This window comes from Vidua macroura, chromosome 8, assembly GCF_024509145.1.
Source record: "Vidua macroura isolate BioBank_ID:100142 chromosome 8, ASM2450914v1, whole genome shotgun sequence".
Taxonomy (NCBI): Eukaryota; Metazoa; Chordata; class Aves; order Passeriformes; family Viduidae; genus Vidua; species Vidua macroura.
The window spans coordinates 36,038,172-36,052,634 of record NC_071578.1 but is presented as its reverse complement, the minus strand read 5'-3'; the positions used below and the strand labels follow the sequence as shown (position 1 = coordinate 36,052,634).

Below are 14,463 nucleotides of genomic sequence, written 5' to 3'. Positions count from 1 at the left end.
TCTTATGAGGGATTTCATCTAAGGGTTTTGGTTTGTATGTTGCTGTTCTTCAGCTGAAATAAGTTTTCTGTGGCTTTCTCCTCTTCTGTTGTGTGCTTGTGAAACAAGGTACTGAATAAACTTCGTTATGCAAGAGTCAGAAAAATGAGCATGGGGATGATAAAATTTCCTGGTACTTAGTTATAGTAGGGAACATTTAACTCATCCCAGCAATGGTTGGGTGAATGCAAACTCTCACGAGGAACTCTGGAGAGTAAAACAGCTTTCTATATAAAGGCAGAAAGAATGAAACTTGCCTTTCAAGGTGCTGACGTATGGAGTAAAATAAAAACTGGTTGCAGTGGCAAAATCAGTTTTGCCTTAGCCTTTACATCAATTTTGAATGGCTTTACAGAAGTGAATTACATGTTTTAATTACATCACTTGTGTTGCTTTAAATATAAGTCTCAGGCCAAGTGACTTTCCCAAGACCATACATTAAAAAAGCTGAGAGAAGAGTCTTAAATTGTACCTCATTCTCTGGACAAAAAATAAGCTTTAGCACAAAATTTTGGTATAGAATAAAACACAGTTAAAAAGTGTGCGTATTAAAAACCATAAAGTCATACCATATTTTAATAATAAAATGTACCATATATGGGGTTATTCTCTGTACAGTCTAAATAATGTGAAGTTAACTGGATGTGGCCAGAACACATGGACACAGACTCATTTGCTCCTTTCACGTCCAGTCTCCCTCCTCCAACAGGATGAAACACAACAGGGTGAATTAAAGTGGTAGTTTTGCTACTGTGCTGCAATGTTAGGACAAAAATTAATTTCTTTTGCTTTGGAGATGCCAGGTGCCTTCTGAATGTGGTATTTAGTGATCCTGCAAAGACACTGGAAAAAGCAAAAGGAATGTCAAGAGAAAATCCATCTGTAGAGGAAAAATCAATGTTTTAAAATCATTTCAATTTCTCATTTTACAAACTTCATTACATCCAATTCTATTATAAAAATCCACTCTCTCAATATAGGAAATCATTGAAAGAAGAAAGTTCAACTGGATTGGATAATTAATTTATCTAAGTCTTAAAATGTTGCTGGGTTTTTTTCAATCAGATGTAACAAAATTACAGAAGCTCCTTTTTATCAGTCCAGATACAGTCTCGTGTACAAAAGATTTATCCAAATAAGTAACTCTGGTCTGTACTTCTCATGAATTCACACTGATCTAATTCATCATCCCAAAACACAGCAGTCTGCGCGTTAGCAGGAGTTCACAGAGGTACAAATGTATTCAGTACCGGTCCTTGCCGGGTTTGTCATCCTGCCTCCTGCAGTGCAGTGCCCGCGGCTGGCCCGTGCACATGCAAGGGCTCTCTGGGTGCAGGTGGCAGCGGATCGCCGCCCTGCCCTCCCCGAAGCCCCCTGGCTTCGCCTGCCCGGCCGAGGCACGCTCAGCTGCGGGGACACTCCCCGGTGTCTCCAGGAGAGTCGGGGAGCGGCTAAGGCAGAGCGCTGCGCTGTCTGCCCTGTGTGGAGGAGAGGCGGCGTCCGAGGAGCAATGAGGGATCCGACTCAAGGCTGGGGAAAAAGTCCCAGGTGTTTAATCCGAGCTCCGAGGAGCTCCAAGCGCCATTGTGTCCCACAGCCTAAAGTGCCTTCGAGGCTTTCGCAACAGCTCGAATACCGGGGCGGTAACGAGGGGGAAAGGACGCCCACCACCCAACGGGGGGATCTGGGGGAGAGGAAGGCGGAGGGACAGACAGACAGACACAAACCAATGGGGGAAGTTCAAGGGAGGCACCCCTGGCCCTCGTTCACTCACTCGACGCCCAAGGTGGAAGATTCTGGGAGAGCGGGATGGGGAGCAGAGTGATGGACAGGGTGCCAGGGAGGGGACAGGGGAGTGACTGAGCATTTTCAGGGAGATCAAAATTGAGAGAAAGGTGGGAAAGCTCGGGGTGGAAGCACTGGGAGAAAATGGGGGGTGAAGGGGCAAACCACTACAGAACTGTTACAGAGATGTAAAAGCACACTACACCAGCGGATGAGCCGGGTGTGCGTGCTGCTCTGAAGGCTGGAACAGAGCCCCGGGTGCCTCCTGCTGCTGGGGCAGGGCTGGGAGCTGCGTGGATGGGGCTCCCTCTGCATGCCCAGCCTGGCCCCTCGGCCCTCCCTTGCACGGACATCCCGGCAGGGCTGCCGGCATCCTGGAGCCGTTTGGATGCAGAGCAGCAGGCGCTGCTCCTTGGAACTTTCCTGCTGCGTTGCTTATCTGTTACATCCTTACCTACCTGGCTAAGAGAGAAATAAGATGGCTCCCTCAGAGATTCTGAACTAAAATACAAGTACAAATCTAATGGTTGCTGTGCTTGTGGGGAGAGCTAAACTTCAGAGTATTGAAAGCAGTGTTTCCAAAATTCAGAGACAGCAGTACAGAAGTAGAAAGCCACAGAGAGGTGGCTGAGGTCTTTAAAATACTTCTGATTGTCCCCTTTGTTACTCTAGCTCACAGGAGAGAGCTGGTTTCCTCGAGGCCGCTGTAAAAAGAGATTGCAGTGCAGTGGCTTCAGGAGTCCAGTGAATGATTCCTGGTTTTAAAGGAGAAATCTTGTTTTCTAATCTCTTTCTAAAAGTCTTGTTTTCTTTTATGACACATGGTTTGCCATCTGTTCTCCGGGCACGCAAGTTTAAGGATGGGAATTTTGAAAATACAACCTTATTCTAAACAAGGGAATACTATTGCTGTTGCCAAAGCACAGACTGTGGGGAGAACTTTGGCCACTGCAGTAAAGGTTGTTGACTTCATGGGTGGAGCCTGTCCTGTTTGCAGTCTAAGGTTTTGAGTGCTTCTGTATGTGCTTCTGTATGTGCTGCTTTAATTCTTTAGCGTTTTGCTACTAATCCTTCTTTTATCCTCCCTTTAGGGTATCAGAATCTTTAGGCATTACAGTGGGCAATTAACACAGCTTGCCAAAACACCTTGGCACTTGAGTAAAAAAGGTTGGAGCCTTACTGCTGGGGAGGCAGTGTGGGAATGATGACAATTAGGCTGAAGCTGGTCAGTGGATCTTTCCTTCATTTAAGGAGAGCTAACTACAAGGGAAAATCTGTCTAGAAGGGAAAAAGAGGTATGCTGAAGAAATATGGGGAGTTTATCTCTCTGTGTGTCCCTTAGGTTAGACAAGCAGGAGGGCATGAGCAGGTTGGGATCATAATTGATTTCACAGGACAAAGGAAAACCTTTCACTCAAGAAGCAAGGATGGAATTCAAGTAAACGCCGGACACGTATAAATAACAGAAATATTAAAAGCATTGCAAAGTGATCTGAGAGCTGTTCCAGCTCATCTGCTTCCAGCACGTTGGCCCATGAAAGTGTTTGTTATCCAGTGCTTGGGGGTGTGTCAGTCCTAGCACTGCCTTTTTCCTTTTTCCTCAGTGACAAGCAAAATGTCCCCTGAGTCCCTTAAAGAGTAGTCTGTTGAAAATGAAAAGTGAGCTTCCTTAGGAAGGAAGGCTTTCACAATCCTTACTGCATGCTGACAACGAACTGGTGGCCTCAAAGTGCCGAGTCCGAGGTGGGCACGGCACGCGTAGGAGGAACTCCATACAAAGAAACACCCCCAGAGGCACTTCTGGAGGAAAGCAGCACTTCTGTCCCCTTGGGAAATGCTGCCTTAATAATGGAATTACAAACCAGCAGTTTTCCTTGTTTTGTAAATGTCACTTTTCCGTTTCTCCTCCTTTCCCCCGCGCTCAGAAAGGGGCACACATTCTCTCCTGCAGCAGCATTCCCAGCAGCAGCACAGAGGAGAGCCGGGATGGCCACTGGCACCCTCACACAGTGTTCTGCCAGCCCACAGGCTCCACACTCCGGGTGAAGGTGCCAAAGAGGGAGTGGGCACAGCTGGGAAGGCCCAAGGAGACTGCTGTGAGCTGGGCAGGGGGAAGGTGGAGCTGTGCCAGGTGGCACAGCAGCTGGAATTGTTAGAGGTACTGGAACAGGGGCGGAGGAGACTGGCACCTTTAAGTTTTACCTCCATTAGATACCCAGCTCCAGAGAATTATAACAGAGTTTGGCTTGTGACTGGATTTCAAACAAACCAAACTTCTGTTTTGATCACAGACTGAACCCATTTTATCATGAGATCTATGTCTGGGAATATCTAGTACAGGCAGTGTCTTACATACAAGCTAAAAAAGCAAAATCGAATAGAGAAGGCCTGGGACAAGAGGAGTAAACACAGAATAGTTTGGCAGGTTTGAGTCTTGAATTTCATTGCAGTGACAGGGTTGTCTATACTCTATTTTTAGCCAAGATTATGAGTTTAATTCACAGTAACTGCTTCAGATGGAATCTCCAGGATGGATACAGTCACTGAAATGTTAGTACATTTGTATGTGCTGTATTCATTCCAGAGCCCCGAGAACAAGAGGTTCTTCCGAGGGGGAAATAAGGAAGAGTAGGTGAAGGACAGGATGCTGGGGGAAGTGAAGCATCTTAGTCATTCTTGTTAACATAACAACTACTTGTCTAGAAATTATATTGGCTTGTGTAATGCTTGTAGCTAGGCAGAAATGATTTCAGTGATAATGGAGCTCATCCTGAGCCAAAAAGTTGTCTCATTTCCCTTTCTTTTTATAGTATAATAGGTATGAATATCCTATTCAAGCTCTTCCAAGTTTTGTAGACATAATTATTCTCTGCTTATTTTTAACTGCTGGGGGCTTAAGTTCCAGTTTGCTTTCTGACTGACTAGATGCAGTTGCTGTACTTTTGCCATAAGATACTTTTCCCTGTCAGAGTAATTCAAAAGCAGAAAATTGAGGCTGAGTGTCTGAGATGCTGCACCTTTATAAAGTGAAACATCCGTGTACTTCTGTGTACTTGCCATGAATGCTAACAACTTCAGTTTATCAGTAACTAAATACTATGTAATTATATAAATATATTTAACTACAAATATATCTGTATATTAAATTATATTAAAAATAATCACATTGGTTTATGTTATTTGTATTTTATGAATGTGTTATAATAGTCACTACTAATGCATGTTGTAAGAGATATAAAATACATAATAGGTAAATTATATCATTATATCGATAGATAAATAAGAGAGGGTTATTTTTATGTCAGCCAAGGGCAAAGATTCCCCCAAGCATTAAGGTGGCCACATTAAGAAGAATTCCTTCCCCACATCTAACCTACATTTCCCCTCTGAATTTGTACCCAGGACGTAAAGTAGCAGAGCTCTAGTCCTCTCTTTTCTGTCCTCAACTTGCTCCTAAGTGCAGATGAGCTAAATATAAATTGTGCAATATGCACCCAGATGTTCTCTTAGAGAAACCAATGCAAACCTTCCTGACAGCAAGTTGCACTGGTTGTTTACTTATTTTCATTTGAGGTTGTAAGGACCACACCCCCAACAAGCTGCCATGCCCCAATCCTCAGTGATGTCTGAGAGGACTAGACTGGGTTTGTAGAGGGGGTGGAAGGCAGAAAAGAGCCTTTTGCTGGTTTGTCCTCTTTGGAAAGCCTTTACTCCAGGGAGATTCTGCTTTCCTGGAGAAATCATTGCTTTAAACGACTCTTCCTCCACCAGAGAAGCTAAAAAGCCACCAGTAAAGTTTCTCCCGTTCTCTCAGCCATGCTGGCTGGTTGAGAACAGTACAAAGTGTGGGAGCAATATCCTGTCCTGTTTCCATCCAGTGAGGGAGCTCTGGGAACTAAGCAGCCAAGGCAACGGAGGCTTGCTGGAGCAGGGAGCACCAGCTCCTTTAACCCTGCAGCCCCTGGAGAGAGCAGTGCCTGACCCCCAGATCCTGAGCTCTGGGGTATTGGCAGCTGGCCGAGTCATGTGCTGCCTGCTATGAAGGAAACTGAAAACTGCAGCAGAAAAGCCAATGGCTCTAAAGTGACCAGGCTGATAAAAGATTTGAGGGTTGAGAGGAAACATCATCCTGCACAGGACATCTCTGTGGTCTCCAGCCTGCTTTAACACAGTCATTTTCACCATCAGGAAGTAGAAAGTGAGTATTTCCTATCCTGTAAAAAGCTCCTTAAAACATAAAACTGTTAGATCCACCTCTTGCAGTGCAAACTTTCATCTTAACTATTGCTTTTAGGCTGGAGCCACAAATTAGTTCCTCAGCTTCCAGTTCCTTGGACCATAGCAGCACATTCCTCCTGTTGATGAGAGACATCAGGGGCTTTAAAGTATTTTCATGGTTTGTTTGCCATTTCTGCTTTGGATGTATTTTTTCTTTATGCCAAGAAAGTTTCCAGTGAGTTGTGGTTTATTATTTGAAAGGTGGTATTTTTCAGTGCAGCAACACCACTTCCAGTGCACAACACAAAATCCACGGCTTTTTAATTAACACTGCTGGTGCATTTTCTTCCCTTTAAGAAGTAGTTGTGCAAAAACCAAGCCCACTGATCACCTTGGGGAGAGAGAGAGTGATCTGCTTGATCTTTAATTATTATTTAATTACTCATATGCTAAGTTGCCTCTACTGGACAATATCAGATGTGTGCTTTTGTTGCTCTTCCCAGCCCCCCAGGGGCATTAGGGGTTCATCACCTGTTGTAACCTGGCAGAGCTCCCGCAGCGGCCCAGGCACAGCCCGTGGGATGCAGAGGATTCTGTGGGGGAGGAAAGGAGGTGGGAGCCCAGCAGAGGGCTGGGGAGGGTCCCCGGGGCCTCGGGTGGCAGAGGGGGGGAGGCGAGTGCTGCTTTTCCAGGCTGTTGGGATGCAGAGCTGTGAGGCAGAATAGGCACCAACCCCACGCTGCAGCCACAGCTGAGGCAATAGGTGTTTATTTGTCTCATTTCCTGAGCCCAACATGCTGGCAAGTCCCCAGAGTTCAACTAGGAGCAATACACAAGGGGTCAGGAATATCTGGAAACAAAAATAGGTTTTACACAGAATTTTATTATCTACTGCTGATGGAGACTTTTTTTTTTTTTTTAATCAAAAAGAAAACTTTTAAAGGCTCACAAAAGAACTTTCTATATCAACACCCTTTTCTCAAATGCTTCAGTTGTAGACTCACAGAGAATAAAGGACACAAGCCTTTCAAAAATCACTGCAGGACTTTTAAAAACACCATGCCTGCCTGATGTCAGGCTGCTTAGTTGTGTTCTTTAGTAGAGATGCAGCTATAGAGCTTCCCTGGTGGTACCAGGCTATGTTGGGAGAAAAAGCACATTGGCTGTTTATTAAAAAAAATAAAAATTCAACAGCTTTGGGATTCATGGAAATGATGCAAACTCTCAAACAAATGGGCTTCAGCAATGGCACTCTCTAGTGCTCTAGTGAAATTTTTTAATATAAAATTGCCTTCAGTCATCCATCACACTTTGCTCCATGATGTGGTAATGGGGAGAGGCCAAGGCAGGCTAATGAAATAACGTGAGCTGCTGAGGTGAGGAAGCTGCAGCTCTGCCAGGCTGAGAGCAGCTGAGGGCACAGTGTGAGGGGCAGGCAGAAACTGGGGGACAAGTTATGCTCTGCAAGCTGGGCTGGCAGGGAATGAGGAGATTGCAGGAAGAATGAGGAGCTGCTTGGAATAACACTTACTGAGAGGTTCATCCTCCTTCAGAATTCTCCCTTGTGGCAGGGAAGTGGTGGTTCCCTGCTTCCCAGACTGCCTGAAGGGCAAGGAGCTGGGCTTTTTACAACTCCAGGACTTCTGACCCTCTGCCTCCTTAGTCAGGAATAAACTTTTTCACTTGGGATTGAATTTAACCCAAGATAAATTTAGTCTAGATTTGATTATTTCTCTTTTGGCTCTTCTCAACAACCTGCAGTGGGTTTCAATTTCCTTGTTCATTTAGAGGGTGGGTTTTGTGTAATAAATTGCTGTGTTGAGATCAGACTGGCTTCTGAGCATGGCCAGGGAAGGAACAAAGACTGGCAGTGCAGGAAGGAGCATGAAGTGAAGCAGTAAAATGTGCTTTAGTGATACTGGTGCTGGAAAACCTCTCCTGCAGAGCAGCTAATGGAGCACACACAGTGTGCTGGAAGGAACAGGAGCTGGTGCTTCTGTGAGCACACCTGGCAGACCTTGGACTTCAGACACACTGAAAAAAATCCCACCACACTGATGACAGCTTCTCAGAGGTGTACATGCTTTTTTTATTAATAATGTGGTACCAAGGCATTAGTTACAAATGTTTGACATCAAGGATCAAAGGTGTAACTTGGAGACAGGAGGGTTTCAGGACAGCCACACCCCCAAAGCAGCTCACAAGGCTGTGTTAGCTCCCCTGCTGCCTCTGGAGCCCTGGGAGGAGCAGCAGAGCCAGGAGACATTACTGACATCTTGCTGCAAACATGCTGGAGGGAACTGGACTTGGAAAAAGGTGATTTTCTTCCAAACTTCTCCTTCTGTTCCATTTAACTGATTGCAAGGTTAGGGAAGGTGGAAGAATGATCTGTAGAATTTTTAATTCATGAGCACTATAGTTTCATGGGGTTTTATAACCAACAGCCTAGAAATTACTCTGCCCCAGCATCCTGAGCTTACAAAGATAGCAGCCCCAAGAGGAAAGGCACAGTTTAGGGTTATTCTTGCTGCCCACACTGGGCTAGGTCAGGCACTGCTGTGGTAATAAATGACCCTGGAGCAGTGGCCCAGAATGTGGAGCCATCCCATAATGGCAGTCAGTGACACACAGGTAGCTCTGGCTTTTGAGGGAGCCCTTTCACCTTAGCAAATGTAGAAGGCCACGCCGAAGGATCTACGGAATGGCCAAGCAAAGATGTCTTGAGTAACAAATGTAGTCTGGGAAGAATTCTTGACATGGCAAAAAGACAAGTTAGATCCTTCTTAAAAAAAAATTAGTCCAAGTGGATTTCAGATTCAAAAGTATTTAGAAAAAACTAGTTTTTCTTAAGTATATTGCAGAGGTCTGGACCAGCAGGATTTACCTTAGTTACACACTTTGAGTGCAGCCATTCAGCACTCACCGGCACAGTCCTGCATTTAGGAAGTCTGTCAGAAGTAACTTAATTCCCTACAGTTGCTTTGGGAAAGTCTCCCCATTCCTAAGATGCAAGATATGTGTATTTCACACACTGGTCTCAGAATAATGATTTATTTCAAAGTTCTTCTTTTGTGCAGGAAAGTTTTTTCTAGTTAATGTCTGATTTATCTGAACTGCTAAATACAACAGCCAGCAGATTTATTGGGGCTCACAGAAGAGAGCAGGGAGCAGAAGAGATTCCTGTTCATATTTCTGAAGGCCATCTAAAGAGCTGTCACCCCTGCTGGCTTGCAGTCAGTGCTTTCTTTACTACATCATTACATCCACGTTGTTCCAACACTTTGGGAGTTTCATCTAACATTTTCAAGCTTACATCTGCAAGGCATGGTCTTGGCCAAGGACAAGTCTTTGGATGCTGCAGTCTGGACCCAGGTTTAGGGCTCAGACTCCGGGCTCAGCTGGGCAGCCCAGCTGACCTGGTCACAGGGTGACAATGCCCAACAGCACCAGTTAGAAATCCCGTGTGTCACAAAACAGAGGCACTGCAGTGGGGCCTCTCCCAGCCCTGCTGAGGGAGCTCCGAAGGCCTGGTGACTGCAGGCTGGCTTGGACACTTGGCACATTGTTCCCTCCCCACTGCAGCATGGGCCCAGCTGCCTAGAAATTAGACAGAAATTAGGCAGAGACACCAGAGCTTGTCACGGCAGGAGAATCGGTATTATTTTCAGCTGGGTGCTTCTAACTAATCCAACAGCATTTTCAAATAATTTAAGCAAGTGTTATCTTACAGATTTAGAGCAAAACGTTGACATATATAATTATTAAGTAAGTGGGGGAAAAGATGAAAAATCATGGGAAATTCAAGATAGGAAAACATAGTGGCAAAATATCAGACTATTTCTCTGCCTCTGAATTCACTCATGACTTGCACAGGATGGATTCTCTTCTTTGCAGAACCTTTTCTCACAGCAGCATAGATTTCTTCTGGCTTCTCTCTTTTAATCAGGGGCTTCTTCTCTGGAGCCTTCATTCTCCACATCACAACTGGATGTCGTGGGCCAGTAGGACTCTGAATCTTGATAATCTTTGTGGATGCAATATAGGACATCTTCACTGTCTGCACCACAGAATTCATTAGGTTTTTGGCGGCCTGAATTAGTGAAGTGACGCTGTCCAGCTGTAACAGGAAACAGAAACACCAGCCTAGAAGTCAGTGTGCTTTTAACCACAGTAGGCACAGGAATAAACACCAATTAAAAAGAAAGACTACCAGAGACTAAACCATAATTCCCACATTTTCCTTTCGTGTGTTTGACCACTGTGCTCATGCTCTGCTGCTCAGATTTATTGTGATGTATGGGAATTCGTGCTGGTGGAATATATAAATATATAAAGATATTAATATATATAGATATACATATATAAAGATAATGCTAATTGGTTTTTTTTCTTTAACAGGAATTCATAATGCTTGTCTGCAGGGTCCTCTTGCAATTACTACTGATGGGTAATGAAACCAACTTGAAGAAGAGCTGTCAAAATGTGACCCCCTGCTTCCTTTGTTTCAGCACTAGGTAAGGCCTCCTCCAGCTGCTCCTGTCCCATTCCAGGCTCCCACAGGTGCTCAGGAGCAGTGCTGGGATACTCTGAAGTGTCTGGCTCTGGCTCTGTCAGAGCTGCTGAACCTGTTCTCAGCAGCCAGGATTTGTATGGGATATTAGAAGTGGGACAACCCACAGAAATCCCAGTGAGCGTGTGGCCTCTCCAGCTGCTTGGGGAGTGCCACCCAAGGGCAGAATGCAGAACAGAGAAGGCCCATCACCTTCCCCAGCATCCAGCACTGCCATACCAGTGCCACGGCAGGGGTGTCTTCTGTCACTGCTCAGGGACAGGAAACAGCAACAGTGAGGAAGCTCTCTAGGGCTGGGATGGAGAAATAGTAGGATTACTTTTCAAAACGGGAGAGCCTTCACACTTCACCTTCTGAACATCTCCTTTGCTGAAACATTTGAGTGAAAGCACTGAAGCCAGTTCTCTGAAGGGCTGTCGGTGGGTTTAGTGGCAGAGTGATCCTGTCCTCTGCCATCCAGCCCAACCCAGAGCCTTGGACAAGGTACAGATTTACAAATGGGGTTATTAGGAGAGGTTTGAGGACTTCTCCCTTTGCCAGATCAAATAAATTGATCAGGTGAGAGAGGTGTGTTATTATTGTCTGTCTTCCTTCTGACTGTCTAACATAAATACAAATAAGGCAGAAATAAAAAATTCAGCCAAGAGGCTGGATTTAGTTGCAATTTGGAAATGCCTCTGAACTGGCAGAAAAATCTTCCAGTTAATACAACACACACTGCTGCTCTCTGGAAATGAAAAAAAACCTGAAATTATCTCAATTCAAGAAAAGGTGTAAAATCTACCAGATGGCCTCTAAAGTTCATTCTGTGCTGCAGCATGTGAACTTTCTAGAAAGGGCTGCCAGTCCCTAGCAGGCACGTGGTGTCTGCAGGGCACTGCTGCCATCAGAGGGGTAGGTGGCTGTGTCTGGGCACTGGGATGTGTGACCTGAATCACGGAGCTGGGCTGCCCAGCCCCTCAGCAGCTGTCACACACTTTGATGTGAACTTCAATGCACGTGCTGACACCCACATTTCAAACACTTCTTTATGCATCTAACACACATGAAACAAACCATTTCCCAAAGCTGCAGGCTGTGGGGAAGGTTTTGCTCTGAGTTCCTGTCCCACACTCCCAACACCTCTGCCCTGCACTCCTTTCCCCAGGAAGGCTGCCCTGAGGGGCAGCTGGAGGGAGGCCCTAGCCACACCTCACTGCTGGATGCTGTCACACAGTGTTGACTGGAGCAGGAGGACAGACAGCTTCATAGGAACTTCTTTCTTTCATGCTAACCTGAGGAGTGGTTATACACAGGCTCACCTCTGCATGCACACACATGAAATTTCAATTATCTGTTGCTGTCTAGAACAGCTGACACCACCATAATCCTGACAGCTTCTTGACGGCTTTGAATAACTTTTTTTTTTTTTTTCCCTACCCTAACACTCCCTTTTCCAGCACTGGCATAGTAGCACTGCTATGAGGCTGCTGGGACAAAGAAAAATATGGTTTTGGTTCTGTGGCAGATAGTAATGGGCTTCAGAGGAAGCTTTTTCCCTGAAGTCTCCCAGTGACTGCAGTGTGTGTATCTGCTCCACCATTTTGAAGTTGCTGGGTGATAGAGGTATGTGAGGAGGGGTGGCAGATTGGGCAGCAAGTAAATTCTTGTTTGCATGGCAGGGAAGAAGCTTCTTGAAGGAACTGGTAGCATCCAGGCAGGATGCTACAAAACTTCAGCTGTTCTTTATTGTGACTTCAGTGTGTGTAGTGTGGAACATGGAGAATGCTGAGGTGAGCACTAGAACTTAGCTGGTCTTTCCTCAGCTGTGGAAAGTGAACAGTTACCTTCCTCCTTTTGCCCCTGTGGCTTCTTCCACAAATCAGCTGGGCTCCTTCACCCCACCACTGGGATCAGGAAAACTGTGTTTTTATTGTTTTCTAAACTATAATCATAGGTAACTACTATAAACACCAAAAAAACTTCAGGGGTGCCTAGTTTTGATGAGGCTGTAACTGAAAACCAGTATGCAGGCAGTCAGCCTCGTAGTCTGACACAGGCTCTGGGAGGGTACACCTGTCAGCTCCAGCATTTTAAATGCTCAAGAGCCAAAGCCTGACTCCAAGCCCAGCAGAGCTGTTCCAAGTGACAGAATTGCCCCTGCCACGCCAGAGGAACGAACCTCTGCCATAGCATTGAAGCTCTACAGAAGATGCCCTGAGCCACAAAGAGCCATGCAGGTACCTGGCCCCAAGCTGTGAGAAACAGCTCTGTGTGTCCCCTGCTGCAAGGCAGTGACCTAGAGCCCACCAAGGGTGTTTGACCTGGGCTTTTGCTGCATTACCTGGGGCTGGGCTGAGTCAGAACAGGAGTGAGGTGCAGGGACACTCAGTTAATGCTGCTCTTTAGGCTGTCTGCCCACAGCATTGGATGTGTCCTTGTGTCTACCTCTCCCTTCACCTTTCTAATGCATCTCACATTTGCCTTCTAAAGAGGAAGGTTGTGGTGGGGGCGGGGTATTTGCTGCATTCAGAATTTTGGAGAAGCTTTTAGATGTTCTTAGATGTGTACTACAGATGCTAACAGTCAGGCCATATATTTAATTTCCTCTTTTTTTGGCTTTAGAGAACAGTTGTTTTTCTCCCTCAATGCCAGTAACACTGTACAGTTTGGTGGAAATCTGTTCTATAAAACTGATGTACTCAAGAACTGTCTTCACTTGAATGCTTTTATCTCAGATATTCAGTAGGCTCTTCAAGGTCTCATATCCAGGAAAACTGAAGAAATGAAACTTGGCATAAATGAAAGCCTGATAAAATATTCATTGAGCGTTTAAGTCCATTTCACTTAGAGAGATGTAGCTGCAAACTCTTCAATGCACAGCAAGCAGCACATAAAGATTCACTGGCAAAACAAACCAACCAACCAACCCCAAACTAAAACCTGTTTTATTTTTGCCTAACTTCACTTTTACTCTTTCAGCATTTTCCATGGAGATGCTGAAAGATCCAGGCATCCCAGCCTTCAGATTTTACAGGTCTGACTGTGTAAGTTAAGACAATAATTCATTCAAGGGTTTAGGAAAAACATCCCTTGCCATTTCTTTCCTCACCTGTGAGCAACAGTTCTTGGCTGCCGTTGCAAAAAGAATTCAGAATTATTCTGACCACTGTAATTTCACACTGGGGTGAAACACACATGATACAGAGCAGATGACAGTATTTTTTAAGGAAAAAAAACCCCACCCCAAATCAGGCTGGCAGCACTCATGCTGAAATCCACTCTCCTTTCTCCAGCACTTTTATTCCTCCTCCGTAGTAAGTCCTGAGAGCAAGAAAGCAAACCCTCCTCTGAATAACAAAGCTGAAGGAAAAGGTTAGACAAGAAATGAATTTTGAAACTTTTTTTTCAGTTTACCTACATGCATTGTATTTTTCTCATTTTGGTAATTTCATGTCTTGGCAGCAGTGGCAATCCATTGCTATAAAATGCTGAACAATATAATAACTGATATGGGCAGTTATTTTTAATATTCAGAATAGCAAAGAGAATCACGACTTAGAAACTGAAGAAACCCTTTTGCTGTCAAGGTATTTTCTGTTCAGTGCAGTAAGAAATGCTTCCATTGTCCCATGTCAGCTGTAACTCGTGCAGCAGTGAAATACAAAGCCTGCTTACTGCAGGGCATGCAGAGAGGCCAGGCTCCCTCCTGCTCCCAGGCTGGAGTGATGTGCAGGTGCTGTCCCTCCGCCCTAAGGCAGGGACAGACACTTTGTGCTTTTGGGAACAAAGCTGTGTGGGCCTGCAGAACAGCACTTGCAAGGAGTGTAACCTGGAGTGCCTGCAGCCCCAGCTGGGACACCTGCACTCCT

The 14,463-nt window shown here is 45.3% G+C and overlaps 1 protein-coding gene across 5 annotated transcripts in view; it reads right to left on the bottom strand.

The window, feature by feature from the left end:
- Positions 1–566: 566 nt before the first annotated feature.
- Positions 567–14,463, bottom strand: part of CTNNA3 (catenin alpha 3) — a 427,746-nt gene continuing 413,849 nt past the window's right edge. For 4 of the 5 annotated variants that reach the window (XM_053983472.1, XM_053983468.1, XM_053983469.1 and 1 more), the window contains one exon: positions 9,078–10,159. In XM_053983472.1, coding sequence (XP_053839447.1) covers positions 9,872–10,159 — 288 coding nt within the window. In that variant the 3' untranslated portion in view covers positions 9,078–9,871. Of the gene's footprint in view, positions 883–9,077; positions 10,160–14,463 lie in introns of those variants that run through there. The other variant, XM_053983470.1, reaches the window with a different exon arrangement.